General features: G+C 27.5%; 1 protein-coding gene across 5 annotated transcripts in view; it reads right to left on the bottom strand.

Annotated features, from left to right (window-relative positions):
- Positions 1-507: 507 nt before the first annotated feature.
- Positions 508-14,794, bottom strand: part of LOC135926024 (uncharacterized) — a 66,314-nt gene continuing 52,027 nt past the window's right edge. For 4 of the 5 annotated variants that reach the window (XM_065461678.1, XM_065461674.1, XM_065461676.1 and 1 more), the window contains exons 4-5: positions 12,059-12,447; positions 508-606 (exon numbers count right to left, since the gene is read on the bottom strand). In XM_065461678.1, coding sequence (XP_065317750.1) covers positions 562-606; positions 12,059-12,447 — 434 coding nt within the window. In that variant the 3' untranslated portion in view covers positions 508-561. The remainder of the gene's footprint in view (positions 607-12,058; positions 12,448-14,794) is intronic. The other variant, XM_065461675.1, reaches the window with a different exon arrangement.

Raw genomic sequence — 14,794 nt, 5'->3', positions numbered from 1 at the left:
ATTAGTATATTCATAATATTTAAATATTATATTTGTAGTTTTTCAATATAGATTATACAGTATATACATTTTTTTTTTTAAATATCTAAAAAATTGTAAAATTAAATATAGATAAATGTCTTCTTCTGGAAACCAATATACAATCCGGTGAGTAACGGATTTTTTAAAAATTCGGGTAAAATAATTTGAATAAATAAAGTAATATAAATTATATATTTTTTTAAATCTGCCAGAAAATTATAATTCGCCATTAGATGTGCGGCTAAATGCAAAGGATCTGTCAAAGATTTAAATTACTTGCTAGGTCACGTTAGGATGTAAATGTCGGTTCTTTAAGAAACACATTAAATTGGGGAAAGATTGGATTTCATGTTATAGAAGAAGCTAAGACATAATAAAAACGAGTAAACAAATTTGGATACTTTATAATTTATTGGGAAAGTTTTGAATTGGCGTATAAAAATTTAGAAATATAAAAAATCATAAAGAATATTAGGAAAATAAAAAGCTCGATAGTTTAAGTGTTCTTTGTAGATAGTTTCCATCATATATTTGCACTAATCACTTGATATATGCTGTCCTTGTGGGTAGGCCAGGTTGCAGCAGCTAGTAAATTTGTATCGATACACATTTAATTAAATGAATCAATAATCTGATATTTAGGTTTGTTAATAATATTTTTACACTTAGCATTCATTAATACAGTAAAAATTTATAAAAAAATCGATACTACCACCAGTAATATGTGTTTAGTCCTGGAGGATCAGCTGGTAAAATCATTAAATACGGGTTCGAGCTGCCCCATGGCCCAAAAAATATAAACATCATATTTCATTTTAAGAAAAAATCAGGAGATGGGGAAATATTTACTATTCATCTTCATATCATATTTTTTATAATAAATAGAATTAAATTGATAAAAATATAATTCAATTATCAAAATTAATGGCTAAATTGAAATGGAGAATAAATTAATATGTCAACTTATATACTTACAAAAATACATTATTCGTATTCGTACGAATAATAAAATGTTTATTCGATTCAATTCGAAAATTTTTTTTAACCATAAATTAAAAAAGATAGAATATTAAATTTATTTTGTAAAAATAAACTATGGATAAATGACAAACAAATTTAATTAGTAAGATAATATGGAAGCAACAAATATACCAACAACAAATTTTTTAAACAAAAAGTTTTTGCAAAAAGTAAAATTTATGATTTCTCCATCATCAAATGACGGAGAAATATCTGGTTCTCCCGTCATTCTTGACGGGATGGCTACTAGTTTATTATAATTGTATATGTGTTATAAATTGCGTATAAAAATAAATACTTTCTTCTTCCATCATAAAACAGTTTTCGGAAGTTAATTTTATATTAAGAAGTTATTCGAATAAAAACAGGCGTTAACAACAATTTTTGAAATATAAAATGTTTCACTAGGAAATTTTATTAAATAGGAATAATTGCAAATAATTCCTATTATTATTATTTTAATCGAATAATCTCGAATAATAGATAAAAAATTATTCGACGAATAATATATTTTCCTTTTTCCAATTAGATTCGAATTTTCGAATCGAATAATTGTGTTATTCGTATTCGTAAAATACGAATCGAATCGAGTCGAATATCGAATAACAAATAATTCGTTTTAGGTATAGTCAACTATATGCTTTTTTTAAAAAATACAAGTCGGGGCTGAACTGGAAAAGGACACAAGACATGCTTATTTTTGAATTAAAAAATTGCCACCAGGCAGCAGATTAGCTAAAGCTAAAAAAAAATCAATTTTTCAGGTCTCAAATAATAATCTTGCAAGATTGCGGACGTAATCTACATAGCTTAGCAGAGAATAGTTTTTATATCTCTTCTTTTATAAAACTTGTCTATATTGTATATGTCCCCTAATTAGGTATCGATATGGCAAATCAATATTTTCTGTTTGATTGATTTTAACAATATGGTAATCTTCTAGTAATTTGGAAATATAAATTTTATTGAAATTTGAAAATTGATGCTGTTTAAATTTTTTTTCCCTACAGATTTCATAAACTTTTGCTTCTTAATAAAAGGTCAGATAATTTTTTTCTAAAATTTAAAAAATATCACGTGTTATTTTTTAGGATTGAAATTTAGATGAAAAATGTGCGGTTAGTTATATTTTCGCAGAAGTGACACAAACTTTCGAATAACCTCAAAAATGTCACCGGTTTGGAGGTAACATCTCTTAACAACATACCTTGCATAAAATGTAGAATATTGGTTGATTCCAAAGGGAGACATGGTCTTAATTGTATATATAGTCAAGGCAGACATACAAGACACGAAGCAATTAATTTAGTTATTAGCTATATTCTTAAGAGGGCCCTAATACCTAACATACTGGAACCTGCTAATTTCATCATATTATGGCTTGAGGCCAGATAGTTTATTTACCTTGGGCCTTTAGGAAAATCTTTAATTTGAGAATTCACATGCGTCTTTTCATTTCCAGAAAATGTAATCCGGTTAATATATATAGCCTGAGAAAAAATAAATAAAAATAAATATTCTAAACTAATAAATTATGTCTTTTTCGCCAATCGTTATCTCTTATCCTAAACATATGTCAACCGAAATTTTAAATTTTACAAATAATATAGGGACGTAATAATAGACTTTAGTGTTGTTAAAAGGCTAGTTTTGAGCCAATTTTTTAGAACCACTAACTCAATATTTTGGCCAGAAAAATATTGCTTAAGCCTAGAAATTTCGATAATATATGTCTTAACCTTTGTTCCTTCTATGAGCAAAATCTTCAGGCTTGCGTAATATTATTCTGGATGAAATATTGAGTTAGACGTTTTTTAAGAATCGGCTCAAAATGAGCCGTATTACAACACTGCCTACATCGGAAGATACTGAATTTTATTTTTTAAACAAAAAAATTTAATTAAGCTATTTTAAAATATAATTATTCGTGTTTTTTGGGGGAATATAGTGCAAGATAAATTCACTTAAATATAATATATAAAAAATCGCCTAAAATTGGATTCCCCCCCCCCCCCACCCCTAAGATAATTAATCTAAGAGGTTAAAGTTTAAAGAAACTTAAAGCCTTGATTTGCAATAAATAGTTATATTTTAAAAACGATATTAAAATATGAATTCCAGTTTTAAATATTAAACGCTAACTAGCGGAAATATTTTAGTATTTTTTTAAAAAATAAAAATAAATTAACTCATATAATAAGTTAATAAATACGTCACACCTTTATCCCAAATATTAAATAAAGATTAAATATCTTTACTTAATATTTGATAATAGTTTTATGTTACTCGCTAAATATTTGTCTATTTATATTAAATCATATACCACATGGAATATATTATAAAAATATTATATATACATGATAAAAATTTTGGCGACAAATCACATGAATGAAATCTTTTTAAAGAAAAATACAGCCCAAACAAAACGATGAAATGAAAGTATTATATATAAAATAAAATTTTTAATCGCGTAATTATGTCTATCTTTACTTTAGTCAATGACATAAATAATATCTGAGACTGACGACGTAATCACTTAAAGGTCTCCATCAATGAAAACAGCTGGAAACACCATTTTGATTGCCCATATCGTTATTCAAAAATTTTAAACTATGGACCAATTTATTCCCTATGTCTGACGCAAACTTTATTTAAAAAATTGCCTTATCATTGAGATAATAAGGAAGCATGTTATCAATTTAATAGTAGTTTTTAACATGAGAATAATTTACTATATGGGTTACCAAAATGGCGGCTCCAGCTGATTTGCATTCAGCGACGCTTTCAAATGATGAATGCATCGTCAGCCCTTGGCATTATTTTATTTCATAGATTTAAGTAATTGTATCTGTAATTCATATACTTATGAAATATTTGCAGAAATAAAATAAACTTGCTTTCTTTGTTTAAGGCAAGGCTAAAAAAAAGTGGCAGGGCGTTAAGATAGTATCATGAGAATAATTTTGGCAGGCCAAGGGAGAAAATGAACTGAAGTATCTAAATCGGAAAGAATATATATTCGGTCTAAACCTATATAAATAAGTTTTAACTCTTTTGTATACATACAAAGACATTATAAATATGTGTACGTTTATTTTGCACATTATTAATAATCTAATTTATAAATTGTAACGAATAAATATCAGTTATATTATTAACTTAAATATTGAACATTATATTTACTTTAATAAAAAAAATATAGCATTGATTGAGTCATATTAGGTATTTTCTTGAAAAACTTCTCTTTAGGCTAAAACTTGAGTAGCCGGCACCGTGCCAATATAATATCGGACAATTTATATAATTCGGGGTATCGACTACTTCCATTTCGCCAATAGTCTGCGATATTTATTTCTTTATTTAGGCGAGGTTTAATAGAAAAATTTAATAAAATGTTTCTGATATACTCTGATCTTGTTTGTTTTTTTTTAAAATGCTACTTCAAAAGAGTTTGTTGGTTTACTGGCATCTTAATCTTTTATTATATTTTTTTAGCCTTTTGTTGCGATATTTTGTTGCTTTAACGAATTGATGATGAATTCTTTTGACGTGACTCTTAATATTTGCACCTTGATCGCTTTCATAATTGTATCGCGATACTTAACGTTTGATGTATCGTTCATAATACTCTACATAAGTAATTTATTTATTGGATTTAAAATTTAAATATCAAAAAAGGAAGTCATTTTTTTAAAAAAAATGTTGTTTAATAGCAATGTACAAATATTCATAAAAATTGTGATTGATACTTATCATTAATTAAAATTAATGATAATAATTGCTTTAAAACAATTCAGATATAAACTAAGAATTTTGGCAATATATTAGCAATAACTTTCATATTACTTTATAAGCGGTAATCCTGTGGTTAAAACCGGTATAAACAGTTATAGTGGTTCGGTTCGGGTTCGATAAATAATAACGGCTAGTACAAATTTAAAGGTTCGGTTCAGGATCGGTTAAGATACCTGAATGAATTAATTGTAAGGCCTTTAAAAAAAAACTCCCCTATTTACCTAACCCTAAAAAAGTAATACAAAACAAGCTTCGCCACCTTTTTAAATTGAAATTGAATAAGCAGCTTGGAATATGAAACACGTATTATTCGTAGCGCTGTAAACATTCTTGGAAATCCTAATCGTTCGCGTTCGTCGTTCCTTAACGATTATCGAATACGCTGTTCACGATGAATCGTTGTTAACGACTACATAAAGGTAAGGACATCTGTTAGCGAAATTTCGAGGTTTGGGCAATATTTTTTCTGACTAAAATTTTGAGTTAGCCGTTTTTTAAAATCGGCTCAAATTGAGCCGGAAAATAGTTATGATTTAGAATATAAATTTTTTAATATTTAAAAAAAAAAAATCATTTTTCAAAAGTTTGGTTTATGGCAAGTTTCCTAATAAAACCCGTTTTTGTTACCATATAAACGCGTTTGAGAGGTGAGTTGAAGATTTTTGAATCATTTTTTTTTGATATACAATCCTCTGCGTAAAATGCCCGCTAATTCATGATTTCATGATCCGATGCCCCTTCAATTTCAATAGCATACTTCACTCCCCCCACTTGTGATAGAACTTCCTGTTTGGTGATACCTAAATCTTAAGGTCCAATGCGAAGCAGAAACACTCTAGATAATTATTTGATTGAAGTTGCTAAGGTTCAATATAATCATTAAAATATCTATCAATATAGGAATAATTATGCCTTTCTAAAGTTTATATAATAAATAAAGTTCAAAAAGGTTACTATTTTGCAGAGTTAAACGACTTTTAAAAGTAGCGCGATATTAGCTACTAAAGCTACTTTTTATAAAAAAAATTTAGAATCAAATTTTTATTATTTTTTGCTTTTATTTTAATTGTTATAGTAAATAATATATAAAAATCAACATTTATAAATATTAGAATATATTTAGTTTTAATTACAAAAAATTTTATGTAATAAAAATAAATATTTATGGTTAATTTGTTGCATTTTAATAATAACATCATTTCAATATTATCATCCCCAAGTCTAGAGCGACGATCAGAAGGTATAAATTTTGGCTTACTAAATAATCTTTCAACACTAGCACTTGAAGGCAAGGGAGTATTTAGTCTTATATAATTATTCTTTTAAGGGCTAATGCTCGAATCCTGGTAAGGCACCATTTTCATGTTTTTACTAACTATCTATATATATTTATTTATGGTTTGACACTTTTTCAAATAGAATATTTTCGAACTTTATTTATTTATTTTCGTAATTTCTATCAACAATATTAAAACAAATTTATAATAAAAAATTAAAAATGTAATATTAATAATTAAAAATGATTATAATTTTTAAAAAAAAATTAATTGGAAAAAACAACTATGAATTGGTTAAAAAATATATAAATTTATTAATAATCAAACAAAAATATAATATTCAACGATGACTATAATTAATATCATAAATTTTTATGACGATGACTAAAATGATATTATAAATTTTTATGACTAAAAGAAATATACATACTATATAACACTACAGATCTTCTTTTTAAAGTCCTAGAATCTAGCCAATGGCCTGTGATTCCCAAATAAGCTCTAAAAATATGTAATCAGATCAATTTATAAATATAAATAAGTTTTTACCTTCGGTTATGTGTCCAACCTGCCGTGATACATATATATATGATACCTCTGATAACTCTAATATTAGAGCATCTTTCATTATTTTAAAGTTATCTGCTATCGTATTCATTAATGTCTGGCGACAATAAATTGTTGTACCAGGTGAGAGTCTTAATCATCAAGGACATTGGCTGAACTGTATCAATTATAAAATCAACAATAACTTTATTAGCCAATTTCTGTATTGACATTTGTATTATTTAATTTGGTTTGAATTGAATTAGTCTTTTTTAGATGTAGAGTCGCCTATGCCAAAATTATTTAGTTCAATTTCTTTAAAACTATTGGCATGACAGTTTTATAAAATAAATACTATTAGAATTTAAAATTGACAATTTACCTTTAGGTGTTTCTTGAGATTAGAGCTACTGGATTAATTTAAGAAAATATTTTTTTTATATTTTAAACAAATAAATTTGAAGCCAGTTTTGGTTTTTATATTTTAAAAAAAATTTCAAATCTAGGGAATGGGGAATTTGTTTTATAGCTATTAAGAACATTTTCTTCCCTGGTATCCTCCATTTCATTAATATCATTGGTTGAATCACTTTCAACGATTTGGATATCCATAGGCGATGACATTTTAAATAATTAACACGTGATTTAGGTTTATAACACAAATTGAGAATATATTTCAATTTCATAGTTAAATAATAAATAATAAATCATAAAAATTATAATTAATTATGATTATATTTAAATTTTCATATTTATAGTTACATTTATTATATTTTTTATACTTAGCTACTTTCAAAAAAAAGGAGAGCGCTAAAAAATTAAATAATTACAAAAAAAAGTAGCGCGCCATTGGCTATAGTTACCAAAAAAAAGATAGCGCGCTACTTTAACAACTCTGCAATTTTGGTTATTAAGAATTCAAAGATGGAAGCACTATATAGGCTATGATAAAAATAAATAGCTCAACTCAAGGAAATGTTAAACTGAAGGAGCTATTTTTAATGAAGGGAAGGTGAGGGCAATTCTTATTATCAAAGACTTTTATTCCAATCTTTCCTATTATATTTTATAAATGCATTATTGAATAAAACTGCATAAAAATTTGTCTTGTTCTCGTAATAAAAATAGCATTTTAAGCTAAAATAAGTAAAGGTTAATAATTTTATAAAATAATGAATATTCTTTTTTTTTAAAAAAAATGTGTATTCCATTTGACAAAAATTCGTGGCGAATCGGTGCTAACCATGAACGCAGATGCCAGAGCGATTTTTGCAGGGATGGAACCCGAATCTGGGTTCGGGAATTATAAACTCTATTAGGCCTATATTTTGATAACAGGAAGTTAATCGAAACCAATTTTCTAAAAGAGGCCCGAACTCGTCCCCGGTCCGTTTTACCCCCGGTTCCCGTTTTGTCTGTGGTATCAAAAATGCTCAACCAAACATTTTTAAATTTCTGAACCCGGGTTCAGGTTCACATCCTTGGATTTTTATACCCCTCTCACAAAATCTGGGCTACGTCTATGAACTTCAAGGGTTTGCGTTCGATCAAAATAAAAGGGGACATTTTTTCATTCAAATAAAATTTTGACGATACTGAAGGCGATTATTTATCATATTTGGAAGAATCACTTATCATCTTTTATTGCGAGATAAAAATTAGAGGTCAGTTCGAGTCGGTTTACTGATATTTTTGAAAACGTTTTTCCCCATAACCGTAATTTTTTCCCCTCCCTGACCCATAAAAATAATTTTATTCAATGTCTAACGTTAAAAAAAAACCCAAATATATATATATATATATCTAAAATTTCAAAATGTCTCTTTTTATTAATAAAAAATATCCAGGCTAAAAATAGCGAAAAAAACTCAAAATCGTAATAAAGTAACCATATGTTCGATTCTATTTTAAAAAAAAGTCGGATAAATAATTCGTATTCACACAAATGATAATTTACTTATTTTTTTAAAAAATACATTAATACTATAAGCATTCCCGCGAATAGATAATACATCTTTTTTGACTCCTTCCACCCATGTATAATTCTTCTATTAACAAGTAGTATAACGGAATCAGGTTGTGCCACGGGATGAACCCTTAGGCCTAGTTCTGGCCTAACAATTGTCCAGATTATAATCATACGGTATGGTTAGACTGCGAAATTTGTAACGATTTAGAGTATACAGATTACGATTAGTGTTGTTATAAACGGCTCGCTTTGTTAAAAACGTCCAACCTATTATTTTAGAGCCACAAAAAAATATTTTAGCGAACCTGGAGATTTTGCTAGTAGATGACCGAAATGTTTGGACATCTATTAACAAAATTTTGAGGCTCAGGCTATATTTTTTTTTGGCTAAAATGTTGAGCTAGCCATTTTTAAAGATCGGCACGAATAACAAGGTGTAAGTGGGTAAAGATTTAGATCCCTGAATCCACACAAATTCGTTATTGTAATTTATTAGGGTAACGCTTATTTAATGGGCTATTTACATTGTAAAGTAATTACCAGATGGCGATAATACGTGTCCAGAATGCATTCCCAATTACGCTTCGATATCGATTACAGTAGAATGTTATTTAGATTAAAAATTTGAGTTATACACGTCTTATAAAAGATGCAACGTTATCTGTCATTTCAAAATTTTATAATAAACGCAATAAAAATTGTCGATTCCTTATAATTCATTGAGCCAAATCTTATATAGCTCCCATTGGTGCAAACGATCTATATTAGTGATCTGCATCTGGCCTAATTTTTCGAGCCCGGCCCGAATTTTTCTTAAAAAAGTTTTGCCGGCCCGGCCCGAACCCGATTATTTTTAAAGAAAATTTACCGGCCCGACCCGAACTTATTTAAATATAGAAATTAATTATTGTAATTACTCAAAATAAAAGACATATGTTTTATATATGGCGTCTAGTTCTATAAATAAAATCAAATAATTGTATTTTACCTAAAAAATTCAATATAAAAATTGATAAATTTAAATATATTGAAATTTCCAAATATTCCTGTCAGAACCCGATTTTTTTAAAAAAATTAGGCCGAGTCCGGTCCGTGTGGATCTCTAATTTATATTATATTATATACATGAATTAGTTGAAGGTATCAAAAAAAAATACCAAATTTTCATATAATTGAGGGAATTATATCTATGAGTTAAATTTTCCCCGGTGATAATAATAAAATAATAATATAGGCATAATGATTTATAAACTTTTTTATTTTTCTATATACTTTTTACGTAAGCGACATTGGCGTACGCAGCGGGGGGGGGGCAGGGGGACAAATCCCCCCCCCCCCCCCAAAGCCAAAAAATGCAGATGGCGGATATATTTTTCAAAAATATTATTGTTTATATTAATTTATATTTGTTAATATTTATTCGTATCTCATATTAAATATATATTATATTTATTATCACATTCATAAGTTATTTTATATTAATTTCGATTTCAAGTTTTCTGGTGTAATATTTACTTATTATTTTCAAATTTTTAGTGGCGTAATATTTATCTACCATTATCAAATTTCTAGTCAAATAATAATTATTTCTGAAACTTCTGGTCCAACAGGGAAAAAGAAATTGCAACCTTGTCCAACGAGATAGAGCCTCTTCCATCAAGCACTAACAGCTATTAAGGAGTTAGAATAGCCAATTATTTGCTATTACTGAAATATTACAATGGCCTGAAAGAAATATTTCCTCAGAAGCAAGAAAATTATTGGATTCAATGCTTATTCCAAATTTTATTTCTCATTAGAATGTATTATTTAATTATACAACTATTTTAAGTATTACTTTTCAAAAACATGACAATGATTTGATTAAGAAGATGAGAATAGCGGAGAGCATTTTATCAGAACTCAAGGAAATTAGGGCTAATGTTGATGAAGAATTTCATATTTTATTGTTGAGTCAAAAGCAGAGCTATACGTGTTTAATATTTGACTCCCTCGACAGCAAGGCAAGCTCATCGTTAAATTATTAATATAGGATCAGTAGAAGAGTTTATCTTAGATGCAGATACATTTATAACCCAAATAAATGAATTTTTAATATATGATGCAGCACTTACATCTGCAAATATTACTTCCACAAAAGTCTTCAACCTTTTTCAGATGGTGATAGAAAAAAAATTATTTGTTAGATTTTTATTATGAAGATGTTAAAGTATCTTATGATGCCTTACTAGCTGAATAACTATGTTCATAAGATTAACTATAGTTGATATAGTCCCAAAAAATGCTATGGTAGCTCTGCATTATTTCAAACACATTTTAGATTAAATTCCCATGTATTAAAAGGGTTTATAAACTCTTCCCATTAGTAAACTAATGAGAGAACACTCTCTTTTTTAAGAAGAATAACAGAGGCCTGCAGAAGTACCATTTGCAGGGTACGGCCGGATTTTTTTTAAAGATTTTTTAATCTATTTTTAAAAAAATCTTTAGGCAGCTCGGCTTTTTTTTTAAATTTACAGGCTCGGCCCGGCTTTTTTAAAAATAAAATTATATTTATTTTTGATTTTTATAGCTAATAATAACGATTTCAAATATAGGCTGTTAAAAATACAGCCCGGCTTGGGTGTTTTTTAAAGAAAATTTAGGTCTGGCCCGGCCTGGATTTTTTAAAAATAAATTATATTTATTTTTGATTTTTATAGCTAATAATAACGATTTCAAATATAGGCTGTTTTAAAAAATACAGCCCGGCTTGGGTGTTTTTTTAAGAAAATTTAGGTCTGGCCCGGGTGTTTTTTAAAAAAATTTTGGGCCCGGCCTTGGTTTAATTAAAAAAATTAAAATATTGTCCGGCCCAGGAGCCGGGCGTGCAGGTCTCTGAAAAACATACCAAGAAGTACAACATGTGAAAGTAGATTTAAAGGTTTGGATCTTTTGAATATTCATAGGCATTTGACGACAAGCAAGAATGAGATAATTGAAAAATTAGCTCAATTCCAACGAAGATTGGATTTTACATTGTAAATATATAACATACAAAATACAATTATTCCTAAGAAACTTTTTGTGTAAAGGCTCAAAAAATTCAAATTTCTATTTTGGGTCATTTAAGTGATTCTTTACATATAATTTTTTTATAATTCACATTAATTTAAAATTGTGTATTAGGAATAGTTATTAGTCCTAATAAATTTATGCTTGATATTTTTAAAAAACAATAATATTTCTCAAAAAAATTTATTATCCCCCCCCCCAGACCAAATTCCTGCGTACGCGCCTGGTAAGCGATAAAGCATATATAATATAAAAGTTAAACAACATATCTATGAATAATTGCACGCGTTTATTTACAAAAAAAATTTATTAAAATCGGTACATGGCATATTAATAATAGAGCAAAATATATCCATAATTATCTCTCATTATTTACAATGTTGGTCAAAACGGAGGTACCTATATTTCCGCCCGCTAGCACGACTACTACATTTAGTCTGCCGCCCATACTAAGTCTCCAGATGATACCAGTATTATCGATTTCATCTACGAAGGGGGAATATTGTATGTACTCATTAGAGATGGGTTTAAAAGAGTTTTTATTCCGGTCGCCAACTTCTTTGCCATCCCAAAAATTTGCTATATTTACATCATTATCGATTCCGGGAACTTTTCCAACCATCAAAGCGGCTAAAGCGGCACAACCAGAGGGCTCAACGATTAATCCTGTACGATAACATTTAGCTACGGCCGCTCTTATTTCTTGATCGCTAACTAAAATGATGGCTTCTACATTGCGAGAACATATATCGTAGGCTATTTTGGCTATAAAAAAAAATAAGAATTTGTTTTATATTTTTAAAAACTTCATGAAATTTGAAATGAATTTTTTGTTATATGCTTTTTTATAAGCTTTAACTGTAACTAGTTACACTTTGAAAAAGTATCTCAAATAAAAAACCTTAGAATATTTTTAGAAATGTTTTTTTTTTTAAATTAAAGTTTTAAATAAATCTCGTTTGTAATTCTTAACCCATCAATCATATTTTTTTTTTAAATATTAGTTTTTATAAGCAGCTTTGCAATTTAACATTTTTCATTTCAAAATTTAAAGTCATCAAATCTCTTGTATTGTTTGTAAATAAATTCTCACAAATTTTGATATAATATAGTTAAGTAGAGTGAATAAAATTTTGTTTTCATATAAATTATAAATAAAATCTTCCCGACTATAATAAAATTAATAAATATTTTATATTAAGATTTCTTCTCATATGATACTTTTGAAAAAAATTTGGTTTTTTTTTAGCTATGCCAGAATCGTATTGCCACATGTATAGAGTCCACACCCTGTAAATATAAGACAATTATTTTGTGAACATTTGACATAGACCTAATTTATATTAATCTTCATATATAAATTAAAGATTAAATTTTAAGTATTAAATACTAAAGTTTGGCAGTAATTAATTACAAATGTAATGATTAATTCCATAATTACAAATCTTTTTTTTTGAAATTAATTTCACCGTAAAAAAAAAGGGGGGGGGGGTTAGTAATTATAATTAATTCCATTCGATGGCATGCAATAAGGAATTATCAGTTATAAGTTATTATAATTCTTAATTACATTTATAATCCTTTTTCTTATTTAATTAATTTTTATTGAAAAACGAGTATAATAATTACTAGAATTTATTCATATTTTTGGCCAAAACGGAAACATAATGAGTTCCATTGACTACAACCCCCGCTCTTCTATTATGATCTATTGGGTTCATTTCTTAATCATGAATAATTTTTTATTGTATCATTTTTAAGTATGTTAGTCCTTTTGTCATTCCTCGATACCATTTGGATTTGATATCGTCATATATTTTAAAGATATTTATCCAGGAATCTACCATGATGACTCCTGAATAACTTGAATCATTTAGGATAGATAACAATGCTATGAATAATAAGTTATAGTGATGCCCATTGAATACAATTCAGACACATATATTGATATAGGAAGGATGAATTTTTGGATTATGAAAAATTTTATGGTTTAGTTCTCTTTTCTTATAAGATTTGATGAGAAAGATTAAAATGTTTATTTATGGCAACATTATTACCAATTGAGTGTTTTGCTTATATGTCAAATTCACAGGGCACTGATAAACTAATCAATTTAAAAGTTGGTAATTTATTAAGTTTATGATTATCACATTATATCCATGTGTTGTCATCCAAGATTGTGCATATAAGCAGCTTGTGTGATTGGTATATAACGATGCCCCTTCAAACCGTAAGAGTAAAACAAAAAATAATATAATAATGGCTCTATTACTAGGAAAATATAAAACTTTTAGATAACCTGTCTTTGACAATGAAGAATTTTGCACTAGCCTTTGCATAGTATCTTACAAAAAATTGGTAAGATGAACAATTTCTTGTAAAGTCTATATATATGATCACCAACATTCATTTATTCCCATGATGTAAAACCACTAGAGATTAAAAATTTTATAAATTATTAAATTGTAGTGCTGTAAAAATTTTAAAAAAAATCGAACGCGTTCGCGTTCAACGTTCATTGACAAAAATCGAACGCGTTCACGTTCAAAAAAAGGAACGCGTTCATACGTTCAAAATTTTATGATAAATTTTTTTTTAAATTTAATTTAATATAAATAAATGCCTTATATTTTTCAACACAATATATTAGCCATGATAAAAAATAATAGTTTTATTTTGATAATATAATTATAAATACAATATAATAGAGCGATAAAAAAATAAATTTATAAAAAAAAATTTCTTATTAATTTTTAATAATAATTGCTTTTCAAAATTTTCATCTGATGATAGGCATGAACGCTTGTCAGTTAATACAGCGTTAGCTATACTAAAAACTCGCTCAACAGGGGCGGATGAAGGGATTGCGGTGTTATACTTGATTAACAATTCTTTTAAAAGGGGGAATTTATTAAAAACATTTAATGTTTTATCCATTGTTTCAAAAAATTGAGCTAAGTTATCATCCTCCAATCTGCCCTCTTCTTCCTCGTCAAAAAAAAGGATATCTCTGAATTGATTTTAAAACAGTGAAATAATTTTGATATTTGGGCCATGGTAATTCTAATTCATCTAATATTGAATTTTGATTTTCAGAATCTGATGATGAAAT

This window comes from Gordionus sp. m RMFG-2023, chromosome 3, assembly GCF_954871325.1.
Source record: "Gordionus sp. m RMFG-2023 chromosome 3, tfGorSpeb1-WG-v2, whole genome shotgun sequence".
Classification (NCBI taxonomy): Eukaryota; Metazoa; Nematomorpha; class Gordioida; order Chordodea; family Parachordodidae; genus Gordionus; species Gordionus sp. m RMFG-2023.
The sequence above is the reverse complement of the archived record's forward strand: the minus strand, read 5'-3'. Positions and strand labels throughout refer to the sequence as shown.